General features: G+C 50.9%; 2 protein-coding genes across 3 annotated transcripts; both read right to left on the bottom strand.

The window, feature by feature from the left end:
* Positions 1–10,263: 10,263 nt before the first annotated feature.
* Ccdc194 (coiled-coil domain containing 194) lies at positions 10,264–12,389 on the bottom strand. Of its 2 annotated transcripts, XM_029559363.1 has the most exons (3): positions 12,301–12,389; positions 11,217–11,349; positions 10,264–10,757 (listed from the first exon to the last, which is right to left on the bottom strand). In XM_029559363.1, exons 1-3 carry the CDS (start codon positions 12,362–12,364, stop codon positions 10,610–10,612), a joined length of 345 nt encoding a protein of 114 aa, XP_029415223.1. In that variant the 5' UTR covers positions 12,365–12,389; the 3' UTR covers positions 10,264–10,609. The 2 variants fall into 2 exon arrangements, 1 of the variants encoding a protein (XP_029415223.1); XR_003848011.1 differs by lacking the exons at positions 11,217–11,349; positions 12,301–12,389 and adding an exon at positions 10,947–11,064.
* Positions 12,390–18,127: 5,738 nt separating this feature from the next.
* Positions 18,128–21,370, bottom strand: Bst2 (bone marrow stromal cell antigen 2). The gene is made up of 5 exons (XM_008824604.3): positions 20,952–21,370; positions 20,148–20,223; positions 19,463–19,523; positions 18,354–18,483; positions 18,128–18,210 (listed from the first exon to the last, which is right to left on the bottom strand). Exons 1-4 carry the CDS (start codon positions 21,246–21,248, stop codon positions 18,372–18,374), a joined length of 546 nt encoding a protein of 181 aa, XP_008822826.1. The 5' UTR covers positions 21,249–21,370; the 3' UTR covers positions 18,128–18,210; positions 18,354–18,371.
* Positions 21,371–25,401: the final 4,031 nt, after the last annotated feature.

The following is a 25,401-nucleotide window of genomic DNA, read 5'->3' as shown; positions in this document are numbered from 1 at the left end:
CACCCCGCCCCGCTTCAGGCAAACCTTCCAGGATGGGCAACTATTAGGTGCTCAATTAGTGCATATAAGGACCTCACAAAGAACAAAGGGGGAGGGAATGGCACCAGCTTCCTAAAAGATTCCACCCAACACAGACAGTACACTGGGATTACAGAGTGACTCAGGGGTAAGAGTGTAGCTTTAGAGGTAGAGGCCTCTAAAGTGGTCTAGAATCCCCCAGTGAGGGGCTGGGGGTGTGTCTCAGGGGTAGAGCCCCTGCCTAGAATCCCCCAGTGAGGGGCTGGAGGTGTGGCTCAGAGGTAGAACCCCTGTCTAGAATTTCCCCAGCACTATAGAAGAAAAAAAAAGAAAAAAGAAGGTCTGTGGTAACCACAGGATCTTGGAGTGGGGAGTGACCACCCTGGCCTCTTGTGAGTTGTGGCAAGGGCTGCTCTGGTCTGTGACTCAGTTTCCCCTCTGTGAGACAAGGCTGTCCTCAAGTCCCTGGTTGCCCTGTGGCTGCGGACTAAGAGCCCTGTGTCTAAGAGAATCTGTTGTTGTTGGGGTTCCCACTATGATTTTGGGGCTACAGAGAGTGGCAGTGGCAAGTGGACCGCACTTCCTGCCTCTGATGCTCAGAGGCCCGAGGGCATGTTTTGGGTGACAGTGTGACATTCCTCAGGAGACAAGGGGGGCAGAAATTGTCAGGGTCACCTTGCTCCCCGTCAGGAGCACTGGGGGAATTTTCTGGAATTCATTCCCTGCTTTCTCTTCCCTGTCCAATGCCCCATGTCCCCAGAGCTGCCCCAAGCCTCTCCCAGTGTCAAGACAGAGTGGCTCAGGCAACCCTGTGGGTGCAGGGCAGGCTGGAGGAAAGGACAATGAGCTAAGTGGGTGACAGCTGTCTCCCTTCTTTGGGGTCCAGCAGGGAGGAGCCAGGGTGATGGAGGTGATGGGGGTGGCGCTGGGCAAAGTGGCTGTGGGGTGTGGGGTTGGGAAGGAGGAAGTTCCCAGGGGTGGGCAGGAAACCCTGTGCGACCTTTGGCCTTCACAGCCACCCGGTGATTCCTGATTCTTGACCCTTCCTGACCAGCAGTGGAGTGGGGGAGGGGAGGTTGGGGGCTGCAGCTGGGGCCCAACCAGCTGTGGCTCCAGGTTGGCCAGACCCCCCATCCCCCTGGCGCAGGGCAGGAGGGAGCATCCTCCTGGAGGGGCACCACTGGCAGAGTGAACTCGGTGAGATTTCAGCTCTGAATTGAGTTGTGCCATGCCAGTCAGCATCTGTGTGATCTCGGACAAATAACTCTTCTCCTGCAGCTCTGGTTTTGTTCTGTTCCAGGAGATCAAGTAGGCAGCTTTCTTTCCCCCTTTAAGACAGTTTCACGTAGTCCAGGCTTTAAACTTTCTAGGTAACTAAGGATGACCTTAAACTCCTGATCCTCCCATCTCTAGCTCCCAAATGCTGGGATGACAGACATGTACAACCACAGTTCTTTTTAAGACACGGGGATGGGGCACAGGGCCTGGTGCTTGCTAGAACAGCACTCCGCCAACTGAGCCAAAGCCCCATCACAATATAGATAGCTTCTTTTTCAATTTTATTATTTGTGTGTGTGTGTGTGTGTGTGTGTGTGTGTGTGTGTGATGGGTGTCTGCACACAGGATGCAGTATGTGTATGGAGGTCAGAAGATAACTTTGGAGTCGGTTCTCCCCTTCCACCTTTATGTGGGTTCTGGGGATTGAACCCCGGTTGTCAGGCTTTTGTGGCAAGCACCTTTACCTGCTGAACCATCTCACTAGCCCCCTGACAGAACTAGCTTTGAAGGCCTTCACATACACACACACACACACACACACACACACACACACACAGTACCTCACACATACACAACTATAATAAATGGTGGGACTTCTGTAGGTAGGAGAGAGTAAACCACCACTTACACGCATGATGCCTGGTCTAATGCTGGGCTGAGGGACTGGACACGGGGAAAGAGCATAGCTCCCAGCTGATGGTGCCCTGAACCCAGAGGAAAGAGCAGTAATGGATAGAAAATGGATGACCACAGTCCTTCAAAGGAACTGAGGCAGGGGCCTGTCAGGGCCTCCAGGAGGCCAGCCCTGAGAGATGTTGGCTGTCCTTTATGATATTTCAAAGGTGTGGCATATATGCATGTACCAATATAGTCAGTAGAGGGGGCTGGAGAGATGGCTCAGCAGTTAAGAGCACTGGCTGCTCTCGCAGAGGACCCGGTTCAGTTCGTAGCACCCACATGGCAGCTAACTGTCCTTAACTCCAGTTCCAGGGGATCTGATGCCCTCTTCTGACTTCTGTGGTCATTGCATGCAGGTGGTTCACTTACATACACACAGGCAAAACACTCACACAAAATAAAAATTAAAAAGAATAAAGTTAGTTATAGGGAAAAGAAAGGTGAGGCTAAATTCTCATAGAATCAAAAGCTGCCCCAGACTTTGTGGTCACACATTATCTGTTGGTCAGTCTTAAGGTCAGAGCAGAGTTTAGATGTACTCCTTAGGCTCCTGTGGCAAGGCCAAAGTGATGTTTTGTTTCCTCTTGGCAATCCATTCTCACAGTTAAATTTTTTTGTTTTGATTTTGGAGGTAGCATTTCATGTAGCCCAGATTGCCCTGAAAATCAATCCTCCTGCCTCAGTTTCCAGAGTATTAGAGAAATAGGCTTGTGCTAAGTTGTATCTATGTGTCTATAAGTGCACCCCTGTGTGCAACACCTGTGGAGGCCAGAAGAGGGTGTGGGATCCTCTGGAACTAGAGCTGCAGATGGCTGTTAGCCACCATGTGGGGGCTGGGAACTGAACCCAGGTCCTCTGCAAGAGTAGCCAGTGCTCTTAATCCCTGAGCCATGTCTCCAGCCTCCTTAGATTCTTGTTTTGTTTTTGTTGGCCTGGAACATGCTGTGTAGAGCAGGCTGGCCTCCATCTCAAAGACCTGCCTGTCTCTGCCTCCTGAGTACTGGGATGAAAGGTGTGGGCTATCACACTGGCTCAGGTGCTTTTTTTTTAACAGAAAAGATAACAGATTTTCCTCTTTTTTTTTTCCTGGGCTGAAGAGAAAAGAGCATTGAGCCATGGGTGGTGTGTGGGGTGACTGGGAAGTTGGCAGCTCAAGTCGAAGCTAGGAGGTGGGAAAAGTGTCTTAATTCCCTGTAGCATAAGTGATTTTGGTTAGAAACTACTGATGTGACTGCCCTGGAACTCTTGATACTATTTCGTCTCCCAAGAACTGGGGTGAAATTCAATGACTTTTAAAAATGCAACTCCAACAGCAATGTTCAAATCAAGCATTCTATTTCTAACCTGGCGTGGTGGCACATGCCTTTAATCCCAGAACTCCGAAGGCAGAGGCAGGCAGATCGCTGTGAGATCAAGGTCAGCCTGGTCTACATAGTGAGGACAACTGGGGCCATAAGGAGACCCTGTCTCAAAAAGACAAAATAATAATAATAATAATAATAATAATTAATAATTAATTAAATATTTAAAAAACTGGCACACGCCTTTAATCCCAGTACTCAGGAGGCAGAGGCAAATGGCTCTCTGTGAGTTCAAGGCCAGCCTGGTCTACCTAGCAAGTTCCAGGCCAGCTGGGACTACAGGGAGACCCTGTCTCAAACACACACACACACACACACACACACACACACACACACACACACAAAGGCATCCTTGGTTACATTTATTTATTATTTATTTACTTATTTATTTACTTATCTATTGTGTGTCTGTGCATGAGAGTACATGCGTGTATAGGCATGCATGCCAGGGTGTATGTGTGTGAAAGTTAAAGGACATTTTGAAGGAGTTGGTTCTCTCCCTCCACCTTGTAGATCTCAAGGATCAAAATCAGGTCATCAGTCTTTTTTATGGCAAGCTCTTTTACCTGCTGAGCTCCCTTATTGGCCCTGCTTTTTTATATTCAGTGCTGAGGAGAGGAGCCAGTTCTGTACAGCTGGTTCCCCTCTGCTTTGCCTCAGTGTCACCCAACATCCCCCAAATCTGTGCCTTCTTTTGCCTGTCCATTTAGGTTTCCAGTACAGTACCTCCTGGTACAGCTGTGTTATAGCTGGTTTTTGTTTTAATGAATAAAAAAGAGATGTGCAAATGAATTCTACCTCCACCCTAGCACTTTCTACATTCCATGCCTGTCACCAGGACGGCCATTCCTGCCAGTGATGTCTAAGAATCTCTAAAAATAGAAGTTCTCGCACCATCCTGCCTGAGGGCCTGTGGGGTTGGCCTTCTGGGAGGAGGAAGGGGAGGAGGAGAGAGGGAAGGAGGAGGCAGGGAGGAGGAAAAAGCAGGGAAGGAGGGGTTGACAAGGCGGTGTACACAGGGTGAGATCTAGTGCTGGTGGACACCCAGTGATTTTCCTGAAAACAATTCATCATGTTCACAGGAAACTTCACCCAGGGATGCATCCTTGGCCCTTGGAGGATTACGCAGGATCCTTCGTGACCATCCCCACCCCCTCTTTCTCTAAGTGGAAAACAATCGATTCATCCTGAGTTGTTTGTTTAGGTGGAAAACCGCGGAGGAAGTTGGCCTGTCACTTGCTGGACAGGACAGCCGGAGTGTCTCCCAGACAGAGGTTAGAAAATCACACCACAGTCCAGAAAGGGTGGGTTTTTTGTTTTTTTTTTTATTATTGTTCTGAGATAGGGTGTTGCTAGATAGCGCAGGCTGGCCTTGGACTCACAGCAATCCCCTTGCCTCAGGTTTTGAAAGGTGTGCACTCACAGGAAGGGTTATAAAAGGGTTTTGATTTTATTTGTGTTGCTGTGCTGTATTTTGTTTTTAGAGAGGGTCTCCATACAATCCTGACTGGCCTGGAACTCTCTGGGGAGACCACGTTGGCCTCACAAAGATCTTGCACTGACCAAACTGACCCCATTTTGGATAACGTAGCCATCTTAGAAGCTTAGCCACGGTGTATTTCTAGCTCAAGGATTGTTTTGAGAAACCCTGACCCCTTTCCCCCTTACCTCCCAGGAGAACACTGCCACAGTCACTGCTCTCTAGACATATAGAAAACAAAATTATTATGATATGACTAACTGCCAATTCTGGCTTCTGTAACTTGCTTGTTTTGCTATTTTAGGCACCTTGACATGTAGACTGAGATCACCCTCCACCCTGTTATTCGGGGATCACGTTGTCAACACTCCTTTGTGTGGTTTTTAGCTTTAAAAGGTCCCTTTCCCTCTCCCTCCCCACGGCAGCACTCTAATCCTTATACAGAGACTGTAGTCCAAGCTAGCTTGAATAAAATCTTTTATCTCCATCTGAATTGAGTCTGGTGGTCTTTCCTCACTAGTCCCGGGGTCCATAACAATCTGCCTACCTCTGCCTCCCGAGTGCTAAGATTAAAGGCATGCCCACCATAGCTGGTATAGGCAATGGTTTAACCAAACTTCAGATACTCCCCACTTCCTCAAACTTTTATTAGAATATGTTTTTTTATTTTTGCTCGTGGGAAAAAATGAAGTGAAATTCGGTTTGAGATGGAGATGAGGGGGCACTTTGTGCTCTGTGGGGCTCTGCTCCTGGCTGAAGAGCGGTCACTCGCTTCCTTACCTGGGACCCAGAGAGGGGGCTTTGAGGCTCCCAGGGGACCCCCACCATCACCACTCTGGGGTTCCTATTGCTTCCCCCACCCCCTGCAGCCATAGGAAAGGGTCTCAGGGTAACCACACAGATGAGAGACAGGGAGCTGGTAAGATGACTCAGCAGATGCTGCTGCTTGCTTTCCAATCCCTGAACCTACATTGCAGAACCCACAAGCTGTCTTCTGACCTCCACAATGTGCCATAGCATGCGTGCACACACACAAATATATAAATATTTTTATATTTATAAAAATAGGAGCTGGAGGGCTGGAGAGATGGCTCAGCAGTTAAGAGCACTGACTGCTCTTGCAGAGGACCCGGGTTCAATTCCCAGCACCCACATGGCAGCTAAGAACTGTCCTTAACCCCAGCTCCAGGGGAATCCGAAGCCCTCTCCTGACCTCCACGGCATTGCACGACACGGGTGCACTCACATACATGCAGGTGATACACTCATACACAGAAAATAAAATAACAAAATATTTTTTAAAAAAATAGGAGCTGTGGGCTGGAGGGATAGCGCAGCCGTTAAAGGCTAAGGCTAACAACCAAAACGTAAAAAATAGGAGCTGGTGAGATGGTTCATTGGTTAAGAATAGTTCCAGGGGATCTGATCCTTCTTCTGACCTCCACAGCATCACATGACATGGGTGCACTTACACACATGCAGGCTATTCACCCATACACATAAAATAAAAATAATAAATAAAATTGGGGTTGGGGATTTAGCTCAGTGGTAGAGCACTTCCCTAGCAAGCATAAGGCCCTGGGTTCAGTCCTTGGCTCCGAAAAAGAAAGAAAGAAAAAAAAAAAGACAAAATAACAAAATAAAAATAATAAAATATAAAAGAATAAAAATAAAAAAGAGACTTAGAAAGAACAGGGTGTTACTCAGCTGTGCATGCTGTACCCTAAGCTTTGCCATGGGTTCCACCCTCATCACCACAAAGAAACAAAACTGAGTTCTAGGGCTATAGTTTGATTGGCAGAGTGCTTGTAGCTCCGTTGCTAGAGAGCGTGCAGGAATTCCTGGGTTCCATCCCAAACACTGAAGAAAAACAGGTGTGGTGGTACATGTGTGTCAGTCCAGCTCTTTCGAGAACATGGAGGCAGGAAGATTGGGAGTTCAGGTCATCCTCAGCTGTACAGCAAGTCTGAATTCCCTGGCCTACACGAGGCCAGATTTCAAAACAAACAGAGGGCAGGGCAAGGTGGCACATCCCTTTAGCCCCAGCTCTTGAGAAGGACAGGCAGGCAGATCTCTGTGAGAACAAGGCCAGCCTGGTTTTTGCATAGCAAGTTCTAGACCACAGAAAGACCCTGAAAACAACAACAACAACAACAACAACAACAACAACAAAACAACCAATAGGGGCTGGAGAGATGGCTCAGTGATTAAGAGCACTGGTTGCTCTTGCAGAGGACCCGGGTTTGATACCCAGCACCCACATGGCAGCTAACAACTGTAGGAAACTCCAGTTCCAGGGGCCCCAATGTTCTCTTCTGTCATTCCTTGGGCACTGAACAACACAGGTGCGCTTACATATATACATGCAGGCATAACACTCAGAGACATAAAATAAAAATAAATTTAAAAATTAAGAAACAAAAAACAAGGGGCCAGGCGTGGTGGCGCACACCTGTAGTCCCAGCACTTGGGAGGCTGAGGCAGGCGGATCTCTGTGAGTTCAAGGCCAGCCTGCCAGCCTGGTCTACATAGTGAGTGCCAGGGCAGCTGGGGCTACAGGGAGTTTTAAAAAAAAAAAAAAAAAAAAAAAAAAAAAAAAGAGAGAAACAAAAAAGAACAACAAAAAACCCTCAATAACCAACAGAGGCAGGGGGTTGACACTGGCCTGCGGGACGGGAGGCAGGTCCTATGTAAGATTCTACGCACTGCTGCAGAGCCTCAAGGCACCTTTGTTCCAAGTCACCCTGAATCCCTGTAACCTGGGGTTCAAAGTCTGCAACTGTCTCTGATGCCAGACCCCTGTGCGCCTCACCCTTCACTGCCACCCCACCCATGGCTTCCCAAGACTGTTTATTATTATTATTTATTTATTTACTTACTTATTGAGACAGGGTCTCCCTGTAGTCCCAGCTGGCCTGGAACTCACTAATGTAGACCAGGCTGTCCTCGAACTCACAGAGATCTGCCTCTCAGCCTCCTCCCAAGTGCTGCCCTTAATGGCGTGTGCCACACTTGGCTTTTCCTTTTTTTTGATAGGGTCTCAGATTGCCCAACCTGGTCTCAAACTCCCTATGTAGCCAAGGTCGACCTTGAACTTGCCCCAGTGCTTGGAGGGCGTTTGCCGCCACCGCCCATCTTAAAAGGAGTTTTTCTGTTCGCTTAGGGCAGGTTTTAGGGTCTCTGACTCACCCTTAACCATTTCTGGAACTCTGGGCCCTTAGCGGCTGCATTTCGGGGTTGTAGCGCCACCTCGTGGCGATAAGTGGAACAGCAGTCAGGTGTCTCGCATTAACTTCGTTTTATGTCGCGTTTTCTTTTCTCGTCTCTTTTTTAGGTATTGGGGCTTGAGCTTTACCCGTACGGAAAGCGTTTTCTACAACTGAACTCCGGCTCCATTCTCCCCAGACTATACCTAAAAGATTTATTTTATTTGTATTTATCTGTGTGTGACACGTGTACGGTGCCTGAGGAGGCCAGAAGAGGGTGTGGGATCCCCTGGAACTGGAGTCATAGTCAGTTGTTAGCTGCTATGTGGGTGCTGGGAAGTGAACCTGGGTCCTCTGCAAAAGCAGTACACACTTTTTTTTTTTTTTTGAGACAGGGTCTCCCTGTGGCCCCAGCTGTCCTGGAACTCACTATGTAGACCAGGCTGGCCTAGAGCTCACAGACAGCCACCTGCCTCTGCCTCCTGGGTGCTGGGATTAAAGGCATGTGCCTCCACGCCTGGCCCACTAAGGCGGCAATTTTAAGACAATTTTAAAATTTTAATTCTGAAAGGCAGAATATGTGTATGATTTTAGAAGTGTAAGCTATAACAATGTACAGAGAACTGTTAGCGCATACTCCTATCAGCCACCAGCCCCCAACTCCCACCCAAGGCTGTGGCTGACCAAGTCTCCTTCACAGGGATGAAAATCCTTCCTGTCCCAGACAAGTGGTTACTCTCCTGCTTTTTACACATTAATGTGTTTGGGAGATCTGCTTCAGCCTTTAAACGGTTTAAACAGTTTTGAGACCCTGTCTCAAAAATGTAAAAACAAACAGAAAATAAGAGCAAAACAAAAAGCAAACTTATTTTAGAGATTTTATATTTACAGATTCGTCTTTGACTAGCACTCACCCAGTCTCTCCCACTGCTTACCACAGCATCTTTCTAAACTAAGCAACAGTCCTTAGTTTTATACTGAGGCGTAGATTTTTTTTTCCCATTTTCCTGCTAAATAGATCTTTCTTTCTGTTCCAGTTTTTTTTTTTTTAATCAAGACTGGGTCTCATGTAGCCCAAGCTGGCCTCCAACTCCCTCTGTAGTTAAGGATAACCTTGAACCTCTGATTCTCCCGCCCCTCCCACTTCTGAAGCTCTGGAAGGATGGGCAGCGCCACCCACCCTCCACTTGCCCTTTCCCTGGGGCTCAGGCCTGCAGCTGAATGGATGGCAGGCTGTCATTTTGGACACGTGTAGATCTGGTTGTGGAAGACACACCCGGAGTCTAGAAAAGTTCCCTCCCGAATGGCTGTACCACAGAGGCAGTATTCTCTAATTTTTTTTTTTTTTTTAGTCTTTTTGAGACAGGGTCTCCCTGTAGCCCCAGCTGGCCTGGAACTCACTATGTAGACCAGGCTGGCCTTGAACTCACAGAGATCTGCCTGCCTCTGTCTCCTGAGTGCTGGGATTAAAGGCGTGCGCCACCACGCCCGGCTCTAATTTTATTTTTATTATTTATGTGTATGTATGCATGTCTGCATGAATTTACGTGTACCATGTGTGCAGGTGCCCTCCAAGACCAGAAGACATGGGATCCCCTGGAAGTGGATTTACAGGTGGTTGTGAGCTACCTGACATGGGTGCTGGAAATGAACTCAGGTCCTCTGGGAGAACATCAAATGTTCTTAACCAAGGAGCTGTCTCTCCAGCCCTTAAAGGCTGTATTTATTTTTACTTATTTATTTTTATGTATATAAGTGTTTTGCCTGCATGTATGTGTACTACATGCATGCAATGCCCACAGAGGCCAGACGAGGCCATTGAATCCCTTGGAACTGGAGTTACAAACCATTGTTAGCTGCCATGTGGGTGCTAGGAACCAAACCTGTGCTGGGATTAAAGGCGTACGCCACCACGCCCGGCTACTAGTAAATGGTTTCAAAAGAAAAAATAGAAGCCAAGCATGATGGCTCCCACCGTAAAGCCAGCACTCAGGCAGCAGAGGCAGGAGGATGGGGGAGCAGGGAGCACTCAGTGCAGCCTGAGCAACAAAGGAAGACCATATCTCAGAGAAAGTGTGTTAAACATACATGAACACACAAATACCCAGGCACGGTGGTGCAGCACTTGGGAGGCAGAGGCAGGCAGATCTCTGTGAGTTCAAGGCCAGCCTGGTCTACATAGTGAGTTCCAGTCCAGCTGGGGCTACAGGGAGACCCTGTCTCAAAAAGACCAAAAAAATGATAAAAAATAAAAATAATTTATAGACTCTGGTTTGTTCGATCCGTTTCCGGTGTGCTTGGTTCTCTGTAGACTCTACATCTGGGGTTCTGTAGCATTTTACTGGATGAACCTTCTGTGGCCTTGCTCTCTCGTCGGGGTGAAAGCCACCACACGGTGCAGGGGATGTCTCAGCTCAGCCTTATTTCATTGCATGACCAATCGTGCCTCAGTTTCCCCAGCACTAACACAGTCTGTGCCTGGCGAAAGCCGGATCTTCTTGCTCTGTGCCCGACATCCAGGTCATCTCGTGGTGGAAAGCTGCTCGAGGTTACTGTGGGCTGCACCTCTCATCCACGCTCTGTCCACCCTACTGGGGGTCACGAGGTGGCCTCTGGCAGCCCTTAGTGGCTCCAGCCCTCTGGCGGGAGCGGATGCTGGGCTTGGACCTGGACCCTGAACGGCGTCGGGGGTGTGACCCACGCCGCAGGGGGCCCAGCTCGGCTTCCAGGCTGTAACTGCAGGAAGGAGGGGGCCGTGAGCACCTGTCACCCCCAGCCAAACCTATGTCCTGGGACTGCCACCTCCAGGCTCCCCATCCTGCGAGGTTCCCCAGTTCCTGCCATCCTCCACCATTCGTCCTGCCCACGGAGTCCGGTCCCTTGCTTACAAGATCCTCCCCTAAACCCTGACCCGTTCTTGCATACTTTTTTTCCCTGGTAGCCTTGTGTTCCTCTTCCTGGTCCTCACTGAAGTCTCTCATCCGTTCCCTAGGTGTCACGCTAATCCTCAGACAGCCCATCCGGGTCACCAACTACATCCTTCCTCTGCCTACTTGGCCACGCCCTCCCCTCATAGCTTCAGAGACCCTGTCCGACTCCGGCCACGCCTCCAATGCAGATTAGCTAAAGATACACGCTCTGCACAGCCATTGGCCATCCGCCCCGTCTGTCTGCCTTGCGGGGCCCGCCCCTTACATGAGCTCTCGCAGCTTCACCTCCCGGGCAGTGCAGGTTTCGTGTTCTGCCTCTGCTGCTCTCGCTCGCTGCTGTGCCTCCTCCAGCTGCCGCGCAGACTCAGTGGCCACTTTCTCCCAGCGTGCCAGGGCTTCTACAGGAGGCAGAGGGTGGTGGTTAGTGTTCCCCACACACACACACCCCGCGCATGCTTGGAGTTGTTTAAATTAGTATGTGCGTGCCTTTCTATGATCATCACCATCACCATCACCATCATCATCATCTTTCTGGAGACAGGGTCTCACCTAATGCTCAGGCTGACCTGAATCCCCCTGCCTTAGCCTCCTGACTGCTGGGCTGTGATAGAATGTGTAAATTGCAGGAGAGTCATAAGCTTCCTCACATAAATTCCTCAAGGTAGCCAAATGGCCCAAATTAGTGGCTTGGCCTTTGATCAGGCTTTACCAGCTGATCACTTCCCTGGCTGACTGAGACTGGCTACAGGGGTGACTTTACTCCTGCTGCGCCATAACCTGCTGGGGCAGCCTGGCCTTACCAACTGGTTACTGCAGAGATTGTTTGCAGAGTCAATCTACTGTGCCAAAAGACACCGTGCCTGCTCATGCTGAGAAGATAGCCTCAGGAAGAGACCCTCAAGTACCCCAGGACACTGACGCCTGACACCAAGCAAATTCCTACAGCTGCGTTCAGCAGTTCCTGTCCAAATCCAGATAGCTCCGCTTATGCTTGCTGACGTCTGTTTCCGTGGACAGCACCGGCCCTTTGCTGTGTTCTCCGGTATTAAAGAGGACATATTCCTTGCCTGTTGCAGGTCTGGCTCTGGTTCTTATTTCTTAACTTTAGACTCCTTCCTTTTTCTGCTTGCCCTCCTGAACCTAACAGACCGCACCCACTGAGCCTGGCCTGTCTGCGTCCTCAGTCTGACCTCTCTCTTCAGAGCTGTTCTGTGGCCTCTGTCATTTCTGCGTGACTTCCTTTAGTACATTTCCCAGATCATTCTCACTGCCTTTACAGGCCCCGTGCACTAGTGTGAGTTATTTGAGTGTCTGTAGACCTCTGGAGCACATCCTACTCTGCTATGCACCTGTCAGTGCCCCATTCTCCAGCACCATATGTGTGCCTTGGGCTTTGGCCTGGTCCATCTCCATCTTCAGGGTCTTCAGTTGGGTCTGAAGCTGGCTCTGCAGACAGAAGGGAAAGAATGAGGGTGGAGGAAGAAATGATCTGCCCAAGCCCACTGAACCCCATCATAAAAATAGAAACAGCTGGCTCTGTGGCTGAGGATCCCACAAACCACCTAGGATTCCCTGGCAGCCCAGGCTGACTTGATGACAGTGTCCAGTTTTCTGGGCACTTGTTGGCCCCTCTGCACAGGACACTTGACTTCCTCCAGCATCTTATAGAGAGCTGGGCAGAATCGGGACACAAACCCAGGCACTGCTTCCAATGTCAGCTGCAGGCCTTTCTCATAGGGATACAGGGCTGGCAGGACTGTTCTGTATCTTCCCCACACCAGGATCAGAGCCCAGGACCTCTGAGTGCCCCACCCCCAATGCCCATTAATTTTGAGATGGAGTCTTGATTTGTAACCCATAATCCTTCCTTACCCTGCCAGCTATTTTGATTTTTAAAATTCAGATGCCAGTTGAACATGGTGTGATATGTCAGTCAAACCAGCACTTGGGAGATGGAGGTAGGAGGATCAGATGTTCCAGCCCAGCACAGCTACAAACTGAGTGCAAGGACAGCAGGGCCTTAGCCAGTGATAGAAAGTGTGAATTGCAGAAGAGCCACAAGCCTCATTAGGGAAAGCCATAAATCCCTTAAAGTAGCTAATTGGCCTTAAATTGGCAACCTGACCTTGCTTGAGCCTTATCAACTGATCATTCCCTGGACTGAGACTGTTTTTGGAGCCCACCTGTCTCCTTTAGTACTGTAGATAACTTGCCTGCCGAAAAAAAATTCTTGGGAGAAGAGACTCTCAAGGACACCAGACCCAGACACAGAGTTAACTCTCACAGCTGTATGCAGCAGAGTTCCTGTCCTAGTTTGTTTCCTCGTTGCTGTGACAAAACACTCTGACCACTACCAACTTGGGGAGGAAAGTGTTTATTTGTCTTAACATATCCCGGTCACAGTTCATCAGGGAGCCCAAGGTAGGAATTCAAGGCAGGAACCTGGAAGCAGGAACTGGAGCACAGGCCATGGAGGAATGTTGTTTACTGGCTTGCTCTCCTGGCCCCTGCTCAGCCTGCTTTCTTATGCACCATAGGCCCACCTGCCCAGGGGTGGCACCACCCACAGTGGGCTGGGCCCTCCCACATCACTCATCAAGAAGATGCCCCATGCACATGGCCACAGGCCAGTCCAATAGAGGAAATTCCCCAATTGAGGCTCCCTCAACCCAGGTGTGTGAAGTTGACACTAAAGCTATCCAGCACAGTTCCTATATAAGTCCAAACTGCTCCTCCTTTCCAGGTAGATACTCATTCCCCAAGGAAGAGCTTATCAGCCTTTGCTGAGTTCCCTGAATAAAAGGCACACATTCCTTGCCCGTCGTAAGTCTGGCTCTGACTCTTATTTCTAAACTTCAAACGCCTTCCTTTTTTCTGATCTCCTAAATCTAACAGCCAGACCATCTCAAAATTGAAAGTAAAAGGAGGTCTGGGTGTGGCTCAAAGGTGGAGACCCTGCCTAGAATCCCCTAGTGGAGGCCTGGGGGCATGGCTCCACCATCATCTGTGGCTCTCCTGGCTCCATTCATAGAACAGCATTCATTCATACAAGGAAAGATGTACAACCTCTGCTGGATGAGGTTCATTGAGGTACACAGCTGTCATCTAATAAATGTAAATGTTAAGGTTTGGGTTGTTTTGATTTTTTTCCCAGCCAGGTAAAACAGAGGATGATCCTCTTGATCCTCCTGCCTTCACACTTCTGTAGTGTGGGGTAACAGGTGATGATATCACACCCTGGGCTTTGAGGATTTCTTTTTGTGAAGTTCTGTGCTCCAGAGAGTTAAGAAAGACTGGGGGGTGGGGGGCAGGAAAAGGGAGGTCTGGATGGTACCACCCCCAGGAGGCCAACTTTAGTCTAGGCTAACTTTAGTCTCCTAATTACAGGTGATGTTAAGTGTCCCTCTCTCAAAATAAACTGCTGGAAACTGGAAGGGGGCTGCGTGAGGGAACCCAGAGAGTCAGCACAGGGTCTCTGCACCTGGACTCCAGGGCCCTGGGTCTTCCCTTGTATAGAATAGCAGGGTCCTTGTGGATCAGAAGTCAGACTCCAAGGGGAGCCGGCATTACAGAAGATGGGAGGAACTGGGGTGCAGAGTTGGGGGACGCTGAGGCCCTAGCGATGGGCAGGCATCCTCCCTCGACCGAGTACCCTGAGTTATCAGGTGCACCAGCCCCTACCTGGTGGCCCTCGCAGGCCTTGAGCGCCGCCTCCAGCTCCCGCCTTCCTCCCTCTGCGCTCTCCAGCCTCCCAGCCAGGGTCTCTGCGCGCTGGACAGCCTCGGCCAGCCGCCGCCGCAGTTCTTCGACATCCGGCACCCGGCCAGGGGGCCGCACCGTTGCGTTGACCACGGGGTCGGGGCAGTGGGGTCCCCGCGCGGTGGAGGCCGCCAGGTTCCAGGCCACCAGCGCCCCGCCGGCTGCAGCAGCGGCCAGGAACACTGCGGCCCCGCACAGGGCCAGCAGCCGCCACGCGCGCCCGGGCTCGGGGCCCAGCTCGGCCATGCCTCAGTTCTGACCCAGACGGGACACCCGCCTAATTGTCACCCTGGGGCTGTGGGGACACGCTCCGCCCCGCCCGGGGTGGGTGTCCGGTTGTGGGCTGCACCCCTCCCTCTAGGGAGCAGACAGTTCTTCAGACCCCAAGAAATGACCGGGGGGGTCCTTCCCCGGATGGCTCCAGAGCCTCAGTTTCCCCTGTTAGAAACAAACGGGGATTCAGTGGCTCCTGGCTTGACGGGAGTCAGCGGCCTTATGACCTGAGTGGGATCTAGGACTCTTCAAAATTTTTTTGTTATATTTCATTTACTTTGTATGTGCAGAGGGGAGAGAGTGTGCCACAGAGCGACCGGTGGGTCAGAGGACAACTTGCAGGAGTCAGTTCATACCTGTGGGTACCCGGGATTCACAACTAAAGTGGTCAGGCTTTGAGACAAGTACCTTTTCCTGCTGAGCCATCTCTCTTGACCCTAGAGTTGTTTAAAACCTGCTGACTTCCCATCTCAACTCCCCACTTCCTCTTCCTCCTCTGTCCTCTTCCCCCCTCCTTCCCTTCTTACTGTCCTCCTGTTCCTCCTCCTCCTTTCCATCTTTCCCCAAATGCATCTCGACCCCAGGACGTTTGCATAGTCTTTTCCATCCACACTGCTTGAGCGCAGTCTTCTAGCTTTCTGGACCCTAGAGTGTCACCCCTCACCGCCACCTCTCCCCATCACTAGCCATCGAAACCACGGTCACACTTTGATTTTACTGTGTCTCCTCTCTTGGCTTCCTTCCATCACACTGAGTGAGCCCCTAAAAAGCAAAGTCATGTGTTTTGTTTGGTTCCCCACCCTGTGATCACCTGGGCCCAGCACATAGCAGGTGTCCAATAATTGTGGGCTGAGAGTGACTGATTGTGTGCCCCTCATAAAAAAACCAGAAGCTAGCCAGGTGTGGTGGTGCATACCTGTAGTCCCAGCACTCGGGAGGCAGAGACAGGTGATTTCTGTGAGTTCAAGGCCAGCCTGGTCTACTTAGTGAATTCCAGGCCAGCTGGGGCTACAGGGAGACCTGTCTCAAAAAGACCAAAATAAATAAATAAATAAATAAATAAATAAATTAATTAATTAAATATAACAAAAAAAGAAAGATGAGAGAGAAAGAGAAAGGAAAGAAGGGACAGAGAAAGGAAGGGAGGGAAGGAAAAAGAGACCAGAGAGGCATGCCACAGGGTCATACAGTACTGTGGACCACCAACCCTCCACCACTAGGTTGGGCACAACTTTGGAGTTAAGTCTCAGGGAAAAAGGACAAAACACAGAGGGAAAGCACGGTAGGTGGAAAGTGTGTCCCAGTCTCCAAGTGTGGATAGAGTTCAGAGTCACATACACCACAGGGCAGATGGGTCCTCCCCCATCACCAAGCAGGGTGGATTGGGGTGAAGCCATGAGTGGGGATTTTCCAGTGGCCCAGGCTGTGGTGGAAAATGACAGCTGTTAAAAGGGAACAGAGGCCACGAGACCACAAGGTCACGTGTGGAGGGGTTGGGTTGTTCACTGTACAAGAGCCAGGGGAGAGGTCTTTGCCAGCAAGTCCAGTCAGTGGCTCCCCAGACCAGGTTTTCTGCCAAAGGGGCTATGGAAAAGGACCAGTCACTGCACAGCTCCCTCTCCCAGCTCTCCTGAGCTACCAGAGACCCCACACAAAGGGAATCGAGTGACCCAAGAGTGGGGGAGGTGAGGTAGGTAGGGGAGTTCTCCTGAGAAGCCAATCCAGCCCCAGGGAACACTGCAGGGTCAGAAGGAAGTCTTCATAAAACCTGGGCAGGGCAGTATGCTGCTCACATCTGTGCTCTGCATCAAGAGACACTTCTAAATGTCTACAATACGAGGAGGTGTTCCCATCAAAGAAGGACCCAGTCCTAAATGCCATCAGTGAGGGGCAAAGGGTGGGAGCGTGACTCAGCATAGAGCCCCTGCCTAAAATTTCCCAGTTAAGGAGGAGCTAGGGGCATGGCTCAGAGGCAGAAGCCCCTGCCTGGAATCCCCCAGTGAGGGACTGGGGGTGTGGTTCAGGGATAGAGCCCCTGCCTGGAATCCCTCAGTGAAGGGCTAAGGGTGTAGCTCAGAGGTAGAGTTCCTGCCTAGCATATTCGAAGCCCTGGGTTCTAACCCTAGCACCACACACACAAAAACCTAGCAGCTCTGAGCCTCACTTAGATCTAGGGAGTGAGGGCAAGTGCTTCAGGCAGCTGGTGGTGGATGCCCATAGGGCCTGGTACTGTAGGAAAGAACTTCTTAAAAGGACTGTGCATGGAGATAAACTCAAGGACAATTGTGTGGTGCAAACAAAGCCCAAAGAGGTTTGGGGGTGCCTGTGAGGGGGCATTTAGGGGCCACCAGGAAAGCACCGTCTGAACTTGGGTACCGTGGGATGGAAGACATAGTAAAAATAAAGGACACTGGACTCCAGGCCATGACACCAGGAAACAGGCAGGAAATTACTTGGACAATACCTGCGGTTCCAAGAGGATGTGGAGGAAGACGATAAGACAGGAGGAAGGGACTGGGGGGCTGAGAGTAGCCCAGACTTTGGGTGAAGGGTATGTAAGGAACGCACAGCTCCATTGTGGGGTACAGAGATTACCAGACCCAGAGATTCTCAGAGGGGGCACTGCAGGATCATTAGGCGTCTGGGAGATGAAAAGGGGGACCACTCTCATGAAGGCTTGACCTCAGTGTGACTGCAGGCCCTGGTTTAAATTCCAACCCAGAACTTTCTGCAGGAGACAGAAGAAAAACAGTCATTGCTGTTCAAGCCTCACTTTCCCTCTAAGTACCACAGTCCTGAGTGAGGAGACTGGAATCAGGCTTGACCTTCTGTGAGCTCTGAACGAGGCTACAGAGACCCACTTGATTCCAGCAGAATGGGGGTGGTGTGGTCAGAAACAGGGACCTTAGCCTGCAGGGACAGCACATGTGACGGGGATGCAGGAGACACAGTGACTCTAGGAACGTAAGAGCAAGCTCTTTTTTGTAAAAGTTTATTTTCTGGAGCTCAAAGACCCCAGAAGTAAGTGACTCCCCCCCAAAAATAACCGTGACAGCAAAAACGAGGTGCCCCTCCTCACCCTCCCCATAAGGTGCTGCCGCTCTGGGGGTCGCAGCCCACGGTCCTCTCAGTGGCTTCTTCATCCTCAGAGCTGCCATGGTCCCTCCAGAGCCACTAGGTCATGTCCCGCCAGCCACCGTGAACAAGTGCAACCACTTCAGTGCAGGCTAAAGACATAAAAAGAGAGACTGAGCCCCGCCTACCGCAAGACTTGCCCACCCAGGACCTCATCCCTGAGGTCCCTCCCTCTCCTTGTCCAGTGTAACCATCTCTTGTGGTCCCCCAAGTTATCCTGTATTATGTTCCTCACCTATCAGCATCCAGGTCCTCAGAACAGGAGGACCAGGACCAGTGGTACCAGGAGCATTGGGAGACTGGAGGCCGCCAAGGAGCTGACAGAGTTCTGCAGCAATACGCTCCTCAAAGTTTCCTTCTCTTTCCTGAGGGGAGAGGGGCCAACTCAGACAGAGGCCTGCAGACTCCTGCTGATGTGCTTGCTTCTAAATATTTTACACTGCTGGGAAGACATCCAGGGTCTTCAGCAAGCAAGGCAGGGACTCTACTTGAGCCCCGCCCCCAGCTCCTCACTGGGGTTTCTTGGTAGGGACCCTATCCCTGAACCATACCCTCAGCCCCTCACTGGGGGATTCTAGGTAGGGGCTCTACCCCTGAGCCATGGCCCCAGCTGGCCTGGAGCCCACTATGGAGACCAGGCTGGCCTAGAACTCACAGAGATCCTACTACCTCTGCCTCTGTTGGGATTAAAGGTGTGCACCACCACACCAGCCTCCTTTTACTTTTTGTTTGGAGGTAAGGTTTTACCAAGTTGCCCGGGTTGACCCTATATTCATGCTCCACCTGCCGCAACCTCCCAAGTTCTGGGATCTCAAGGCACAGCCACCATGCCTGGCCTGATCAAGATTTACGGGTTCCCAGCCACCCCCAAAAAGTCCCTGCAGAGGGCAGCTGGTGTTGATGTCCTGCGGCTGTGTGGTTCTAAGTGACATGTTCTCTCTCTCAGACCTTCTCTGTGTGTGTCAGTAAATTCACCTGTGGGCATGTGTATGGAGTTCAGAAGTCAATGTTGGGCGTCTTGCTCAATCACGTACCACATTATTTTTTAAGAAGGGTCTCTCACTGAACCTGAAGCTCATTGTTTGGACTGGCCAGATTGACCAGTGAGCCCCAGAATATTTCTGTCTCTGTCCCCCAGGGCTAGGCTACAGACATAGGCTGCCATGCCCAGCTATTATGTGGTTCTGGGTCCTCATGCTTATGTCACAAGCACTTTAACCACTAAGCCATCTCCCCAGGCAGCATGCTATGGGTTTTTGGAACCTGAGCCAAGTGGGTCCCAGGTCTTGGGGAAGGAAATTGAGGGAGTTCAGGGTATGGTCTGGGGTGGTAGGGGTCTCTGACCTTAATTTCTCCTGTTCCTCCAAGGTGTTCTTCAGTTTCTCATTCAATATCGTGATGTTTCCTGGGGTGACACAGAATGGGAGGAGTGGTCAGCCCCCCATCTCACCATGGGCTGTCGTCTCTCCTCCAGCCCCAACAGAAGCATGCTGAGGGACCAAAGCCTGACAAGCAGACAGGGCCACATAGAAGTAATAAAGAGGGCCCACTGTGGTCTTCTCGGTCAGAGACAAGGGCCCGGAGGAGGGGGGCTCCCTTACCCCGCTGGCAGGGTCCCCCTTCCTGCTGACTGTCCAGACCAGTTTACATAAGACCAAGGCTAGACCTGGACATATCTCAGCTTGGAGCTGGGGCCTATCAGCCCTCTCTTCAAGTTGACCAAACCAAAATTAGGGGATGGGAACACACCCCATTCCACCAAAACACTTAAAAGGCCCAGTCCCTCCTGGGGGCTGTGGATGTCATGGCTCAGTCTCCACTTATGAAGAGCATTTCTCTCTGTACCCATGAGTTTCTTTAATAAAGTTTGCGACTACCTATTCTGGCTGAGATTTTCCCTGCCTTTTAATTCTTTAATTGGTGGAGAAAATGAACCCAAGGAAAACCCTAGACATGATGCTACCTGCTTCTTAGTGGGTCCCCACCACCCAGGCCTTCCCTTGGGCCCTCCCTGCCCTTCTCCACTCACTCTCCAGCTCCTCTATCCGGGCATGCTGCTCCAGGGCCTGAGACATCTTTTCTTCTAGGGCAGCCTTCAGGGTCACCTAGGCCAGAAAAGCCACAGAAACAGTATTGGCTCTTGTCCTGATCTCTAGAAACCTTCCAACATGTCATCAGAGGACATTCTACCCAAGCAAACCCCTTTCATGTTCCCCTCCAGCCCCCTCTGCATCCAACCAGTCCTACCAATAAATGTGATTCCAAAATGGTAGTTTTAAGGTCCCCACCATGGAAATTTGAAAAACACTTCATATGTAAACTCTACTAGAAAGTTCCAGATGCTCTGGGTTACTGCTCAAGATTCATCGAGTCTTTTCCAAACACAGCACAGGGAGACTTCCCACCCCACATTGGACAACCACAGGCAGTTTCAAGCTCCCATCCCCATATGCGGCTCCAGGTAAAGAGTTCAAGGTCTGTTAGAGACACATCAGAAGATTCAATAATCTGTCCTTCAGGGCTTGGTGAACTGGCCATGAAGCCCTAACACTGGTACACAAAGGTAGTTTCAAGCTTCCCAACTCCAGCACCCTGGAAACACCAGGACTTGGAGGTGGGGTATTGGAGCCCCCGATCTTGCTTCTGCTGGGAGTTCTAAGGTCTCCCCCACATTTATGCCCTGGAGAGAATTTCAAGGTCCTTGATGGCTGGTGAAGGAAACCTAAACCTTTCTTGGTGTGGAGGTCCAGGGGCAGTTTCAAGGCCTCCCCAGCCCCTCCCAGTCACTGTAGGACTTTTGTGGGGAGCCCTCCCCCCAGCTTCCAGGGCTTACCACAGTCTGATTGCAGGTGTGCGCCTCATTCTCGGCCTGCAGCAGGCCATCCTGGGCCCGCTTGAGCTGGCTTTGTAGGAGGTGGGTAGTATTGCGACACTCCCTGTCTGCCCGGAGCCCATCCTGACAGGCCTCGCTGGACGCCTTGACCGCGAAGAAGATGAGCGGGATGAGCAGAGCCAGGCAGGCCAGCACGGCCAGCCCCGCTGCCAGTAGCGGCAGTCGGCCCCTCGGGAGTTCCCCCTTCAACAGCTCCTCCATGGAGACAGGCGCACGGTGGTAGAAAACAGGTGCCATCTAGGTTTCTCTTGAGCGCTGAAAGTGCTGGAACCTTCTCCAGCCCACGCCCCTCATTAGCATAAAGGGACTCGGGGGCCTATTGGTTAGAGAAGTCCAGCGGCTCAGGCTTCAAAAGGGCTTCAAAACCCCGCGGCCCGACGTGCCTGCCGGCCACGCCCACTCATTAGCATAGGGCCCTTCCTGGCCAATAGCAAAGCCCACAGAGTCCTAGGCCGCCGCCCCAGAGGAGCGGGAAGGCTGCTTGCAAGCGCCTGGGGCTACAGACGCCTTTCAGTTTCATTTCCCTGGAAAGGGCTCTCCTTAGCCTTGCTCAGCTGCGGTGGAGGAAGGTACAGGTCAGGGGAACGTCCTCCCCCGAAGGAGGGAACTAGGATTGTCCCTGGAATCCTTGACCCTCTGTCGCGGGTTAGCGGCGCCTGGCGGATGTGAGCCTGAGACTCATGTGAAACGTGGCCATCCGTCCAGTCATTATTGGTCTGATTCTTCAGCTGGAGAAACTGAGGCTGCGAGGTTGAGTTGTGGACTGTTGTCCAGGAGGCCAGGGTTTGTGGTCAGGGGTGATAGTGTGAAACTCAGGAAAGCCATAAGCTTCATTAAAGGAGGCCATAAAGGCGTAAAATCATTAGTGGCCAAAAGGCTCTAAATTGTAAAAGCATAAGGTTCCCCAAGTGACCAACCTGCTGTAGTTTGGCAGTTTCGTCTTGTTCACACCTTATCAGTTGGTCACTCCCAGGACTGAAAGAGACTGTGGAGCCCACCTGTCTCTTCTAGAGTCTCATGCCTGCCAAGTCTGAGGAAATAATCGTAAGAAAAAGACCCTCAATCACTCCAAGGACACCAAACCCGGGCACTAATTAAACTCCCCACAAAGTGCAGCTGTGTCTCACAACTTTCTTATAAAAATCCCTGGTTTCTTTGTCTAGTTATAGATGCTTGGTTCCTCAGCAGCCTCCACCTCTCACTGTGTCTTCTTTGACGATATATTCCTTGCCTGTTCCAGGTCTGGCTCTGGTTTCTTGTCTCCTACTCCTCTATCTTTCCTTTTGTTCTCCAAAAATCTAACAAGGGATATCCATGGTTGTTGGGAGCCTGAGGCTCAGCCATTTCTCAAAACTGCTGACAGACCTGAGTTGGTGACTTTCCATTCTGCCCACCATCCTCCCGCAGGCACAGGACAGAGCCCGCAACCTTGGCTCACAGCTGGGAGGCACAGGACAGAGCCCGCGGCCTGGGCTCATGGCCTTGGCCCGTGGCCTTGTTCTCCTTTCAGATTCCTCCCTTAGGGTACATCTGGGCCCCTGTGTTCTGGCTGATACGATTGCTCACTCTTTGCTCCTTTGTTTTCATTCTCTATTTAACCCCATGCTTGTGCTGCAGTAAACGAGACTTGATCAGAACGCTGTATTGTCTCCATTTCTCTTGTCTCTTGCCCCATCCAAATCCCCACTCCCCACTCCAGGTACCCCGCATTGCTGACCCCGCGGGCAGGGGCACATGGTGAGCCTTGAATCCCCATCTACCATGGGAGCTACGCAAGATGTGTGAGGAGATGCAGCTCTGGAGCAGGAGAGAAACTGGGAGACTGGGAGGCCGAATACGGTTCCAGGAAACAAGCAGGCTCTTGACCCTGGTGTAGCAAACTCTCAGAACTGCTGGTCTGTGAATTGGGACGATGGCAGCCCCTACAAATGGCCCTGAGGAGACAGAACTGTTTCTGTATGCAGTAGGCCTTCTATGGATGTGCAGACCAGCTCCCACGGCCAGAGCTGGTGGGGAGAAACTGACACACACAAAACACTAAAAGTGGCCCCAGAGGACTGTTTTGTATTTTGAGCAAAGATGGTGGGTTCTGTGTTCAGGATATGTGGACACAGAGCCAAAGGGGAGCCCAGGTGGTGGCACAGGCCCTGTCATCACAGTACTCAGGAGGTGGAGGCGGGAGGATCAGGAGTTCAAGGCCAACCACTCAGCTATATAGCTTTGTTTAAGGCCACTGGGGGAGAGGCCTTGGAGGGTGGGGAGAAGGGCCCTAGCTTGAGGGGGGAGGCTGTGGTATGTGTTTGGAGAGGTCCTGGTATAGGGGGTTGGGAAGGGTCCCTTTTCTGTCCATAAGGCCAAAGGAACCAGAGTTTAATGGCATGATTCTAGGTGCCTGGTTGGCAGTCCTGGAAGAGGACTGTGTGCTTTTCTAGAAGGTTCTCCAGTCATACCCTGACCATAACCTGATTTTCAGAGTGTGTCATTTCCAAGCGTTTGCTGCAGTGTGCCCCTAAACCAGGGACCCCAGCTCCAGAGAAGAGCTGATGGGGATCCCCAGTTCCTGGCCCCCCTCAGCCTGGAAACCACCAAGGTAAGCAGTGGGGGTGACTCTGTCACACAGTCCCAAGGGGACATGGGTGCCAGCAAGGAGGTGTGGGCCTCAGAGGCCTGACTAGAGCTGACTTATGGGAGTGACTGTCCATCCTTCAAATCTTGCAGGTGTAAAGCAAACATTGGAGCCCAGCAGCTGGCTGTGTGGTGGGTCCCAGCCTGCTGTGGCCTTGTGACATACAACAAGCTTGGTGTTTGCTTTTCCTAGCATGCACTTTCTAAAGACATTAGGGTCTCGGAAGTGACCGCCTGTTGATGGGGACTCTCACAGGGTGACACGGCCCTGGTGGCTACGGAATTAATTACGTTTCAGCCTCATGCCCTGTCCCCAGGGAAATGAGAGGGCTTGGGATACAGCAGTCCCTGTGGGATTGTTAAAAATGGGTCTGAGGGCTGGAGAGATGGCTCAGTGGTTAAGAACACTGACTGCTCTTGAAGAGGACCCGGGTTCGATTCCCAGCACCCACACAATGCTTAGCAACCATTTGTAGTTCCAGTTCCAGGAGATCTGATGCCTTCTTCTGACCTCTGTAGGCATTGCATGAGACAAGTTCACTTACACACATGCAGGCAATACACTAGTACACATAAAATAAAAATGATAATTTTTTTTTAAATGGGTCTGCCAGGCATGGCAGCGCACACCTGTAGTCCCAGCTCTTGGGAGGCAGGGGCAGGTGGATCTCTGTGAGTTCAAGGCCAGCCTGGTCTACATAACAAGTTCCAGGCCAGCTGGAGGTACTAGGAGACCCTGTCTCAAAAAGACTAATATAAAATAAAAAATAAATAAATGGGTCTGATGCTGGCCATGGTGGCCCTTGCCTTTAATCCCAGCACTAGGGAGGCAGAAGCAGGCAGAGCTCTGTGAGTTCGAGGCTAGCCTGGTCTACATAATGAGTTCCAGGCCAGTTGGGGTTACAGAGGGACCCTGTCTCAAAAATACCAAAAAAAGAAAAAAAAAAGAAGGAAAATGGGTCTGAGGTCCCATAGTCCAAAGAATTTCAGCAAGGCAAAAAGTTTTACCTCTGTAGACACGTTTCAAGTCACTTTGAATCCAGCAAGCATACCTTGTTAAAGATGGCCTCTCCCGTTTTACAGGATGCCACAGAGACTTGGTTGGCCCTCATTAGTCAAGGTTTAGCTGCACAATCTAAACCTGATTGGCTAACTTAAAGGGGAAAGGGGCATTCTAGTGAGAATCTTTCAAATGTAGGGACACGGCGTTCCAGCAGATAGCCAGAGTCATAAAAGTAAGGGGAGGTGTTGATATACTACACAAGTTACAATTGACATGTTCAGAAACAAACAGGGCCTGGTGGTGGTGCACACCTTTCCCAGCTCTGGGAAGGTAGAGGCAGGTATATCTCTGTGAGCTTGAGGTCAGCCTGGTCTACATAGTTCCAGGCCAGCTGGGGCTACAGGGAAACTGTCTCAACAGAAAATATATAGTTTTGAATGTTTTTTCAAAAGATTTATTTTTATATGTATGAGTATTTTGCCTGCATGTATGTGCACCACATGTATGCAATGCCAGAAGAGACTAGAAGAAAGAGGGTGTCAGATTCCCTGGAACTGGACTTAGGGATAGTTATTAGCTGCCATGTGAGTGCTGGGAACTGAACTCAGGTCCTCTGCAAGAGCAGCCAGTGCTCTTAAGCGCTGATCCATCTCTCCAGCCCCTTTAAAATGTTTTTAACAGGGGCTGGAGAGATGGCTCAGTGGTTAAGAACACTGGCTGTTCTTGCAGAAGACCCGGGTTCGAATCCCGGGGTCCATAACT

Source organism: Nannospalax galili, unplaced genomic scaffold (assembly GCF_000622305.1).
Source record: "Nannospalax galili isolate Female #2095 unplaced genomic scaffold, S.galili_v1.0 scaffold529, whole genome shotgun sequence".
Classification (NCBI taxonomy): domain Eukaryota; kingdom Metazoa; phylum Chordata; class Mammalia; order Rodentia; family Spalacidae; genus Nannospalax; species Nannospalax galili.
Note: the sequence above shows the minus strand (reverse complement) of the source record. Positions and strands in the feature narration are given on the sequence as shown.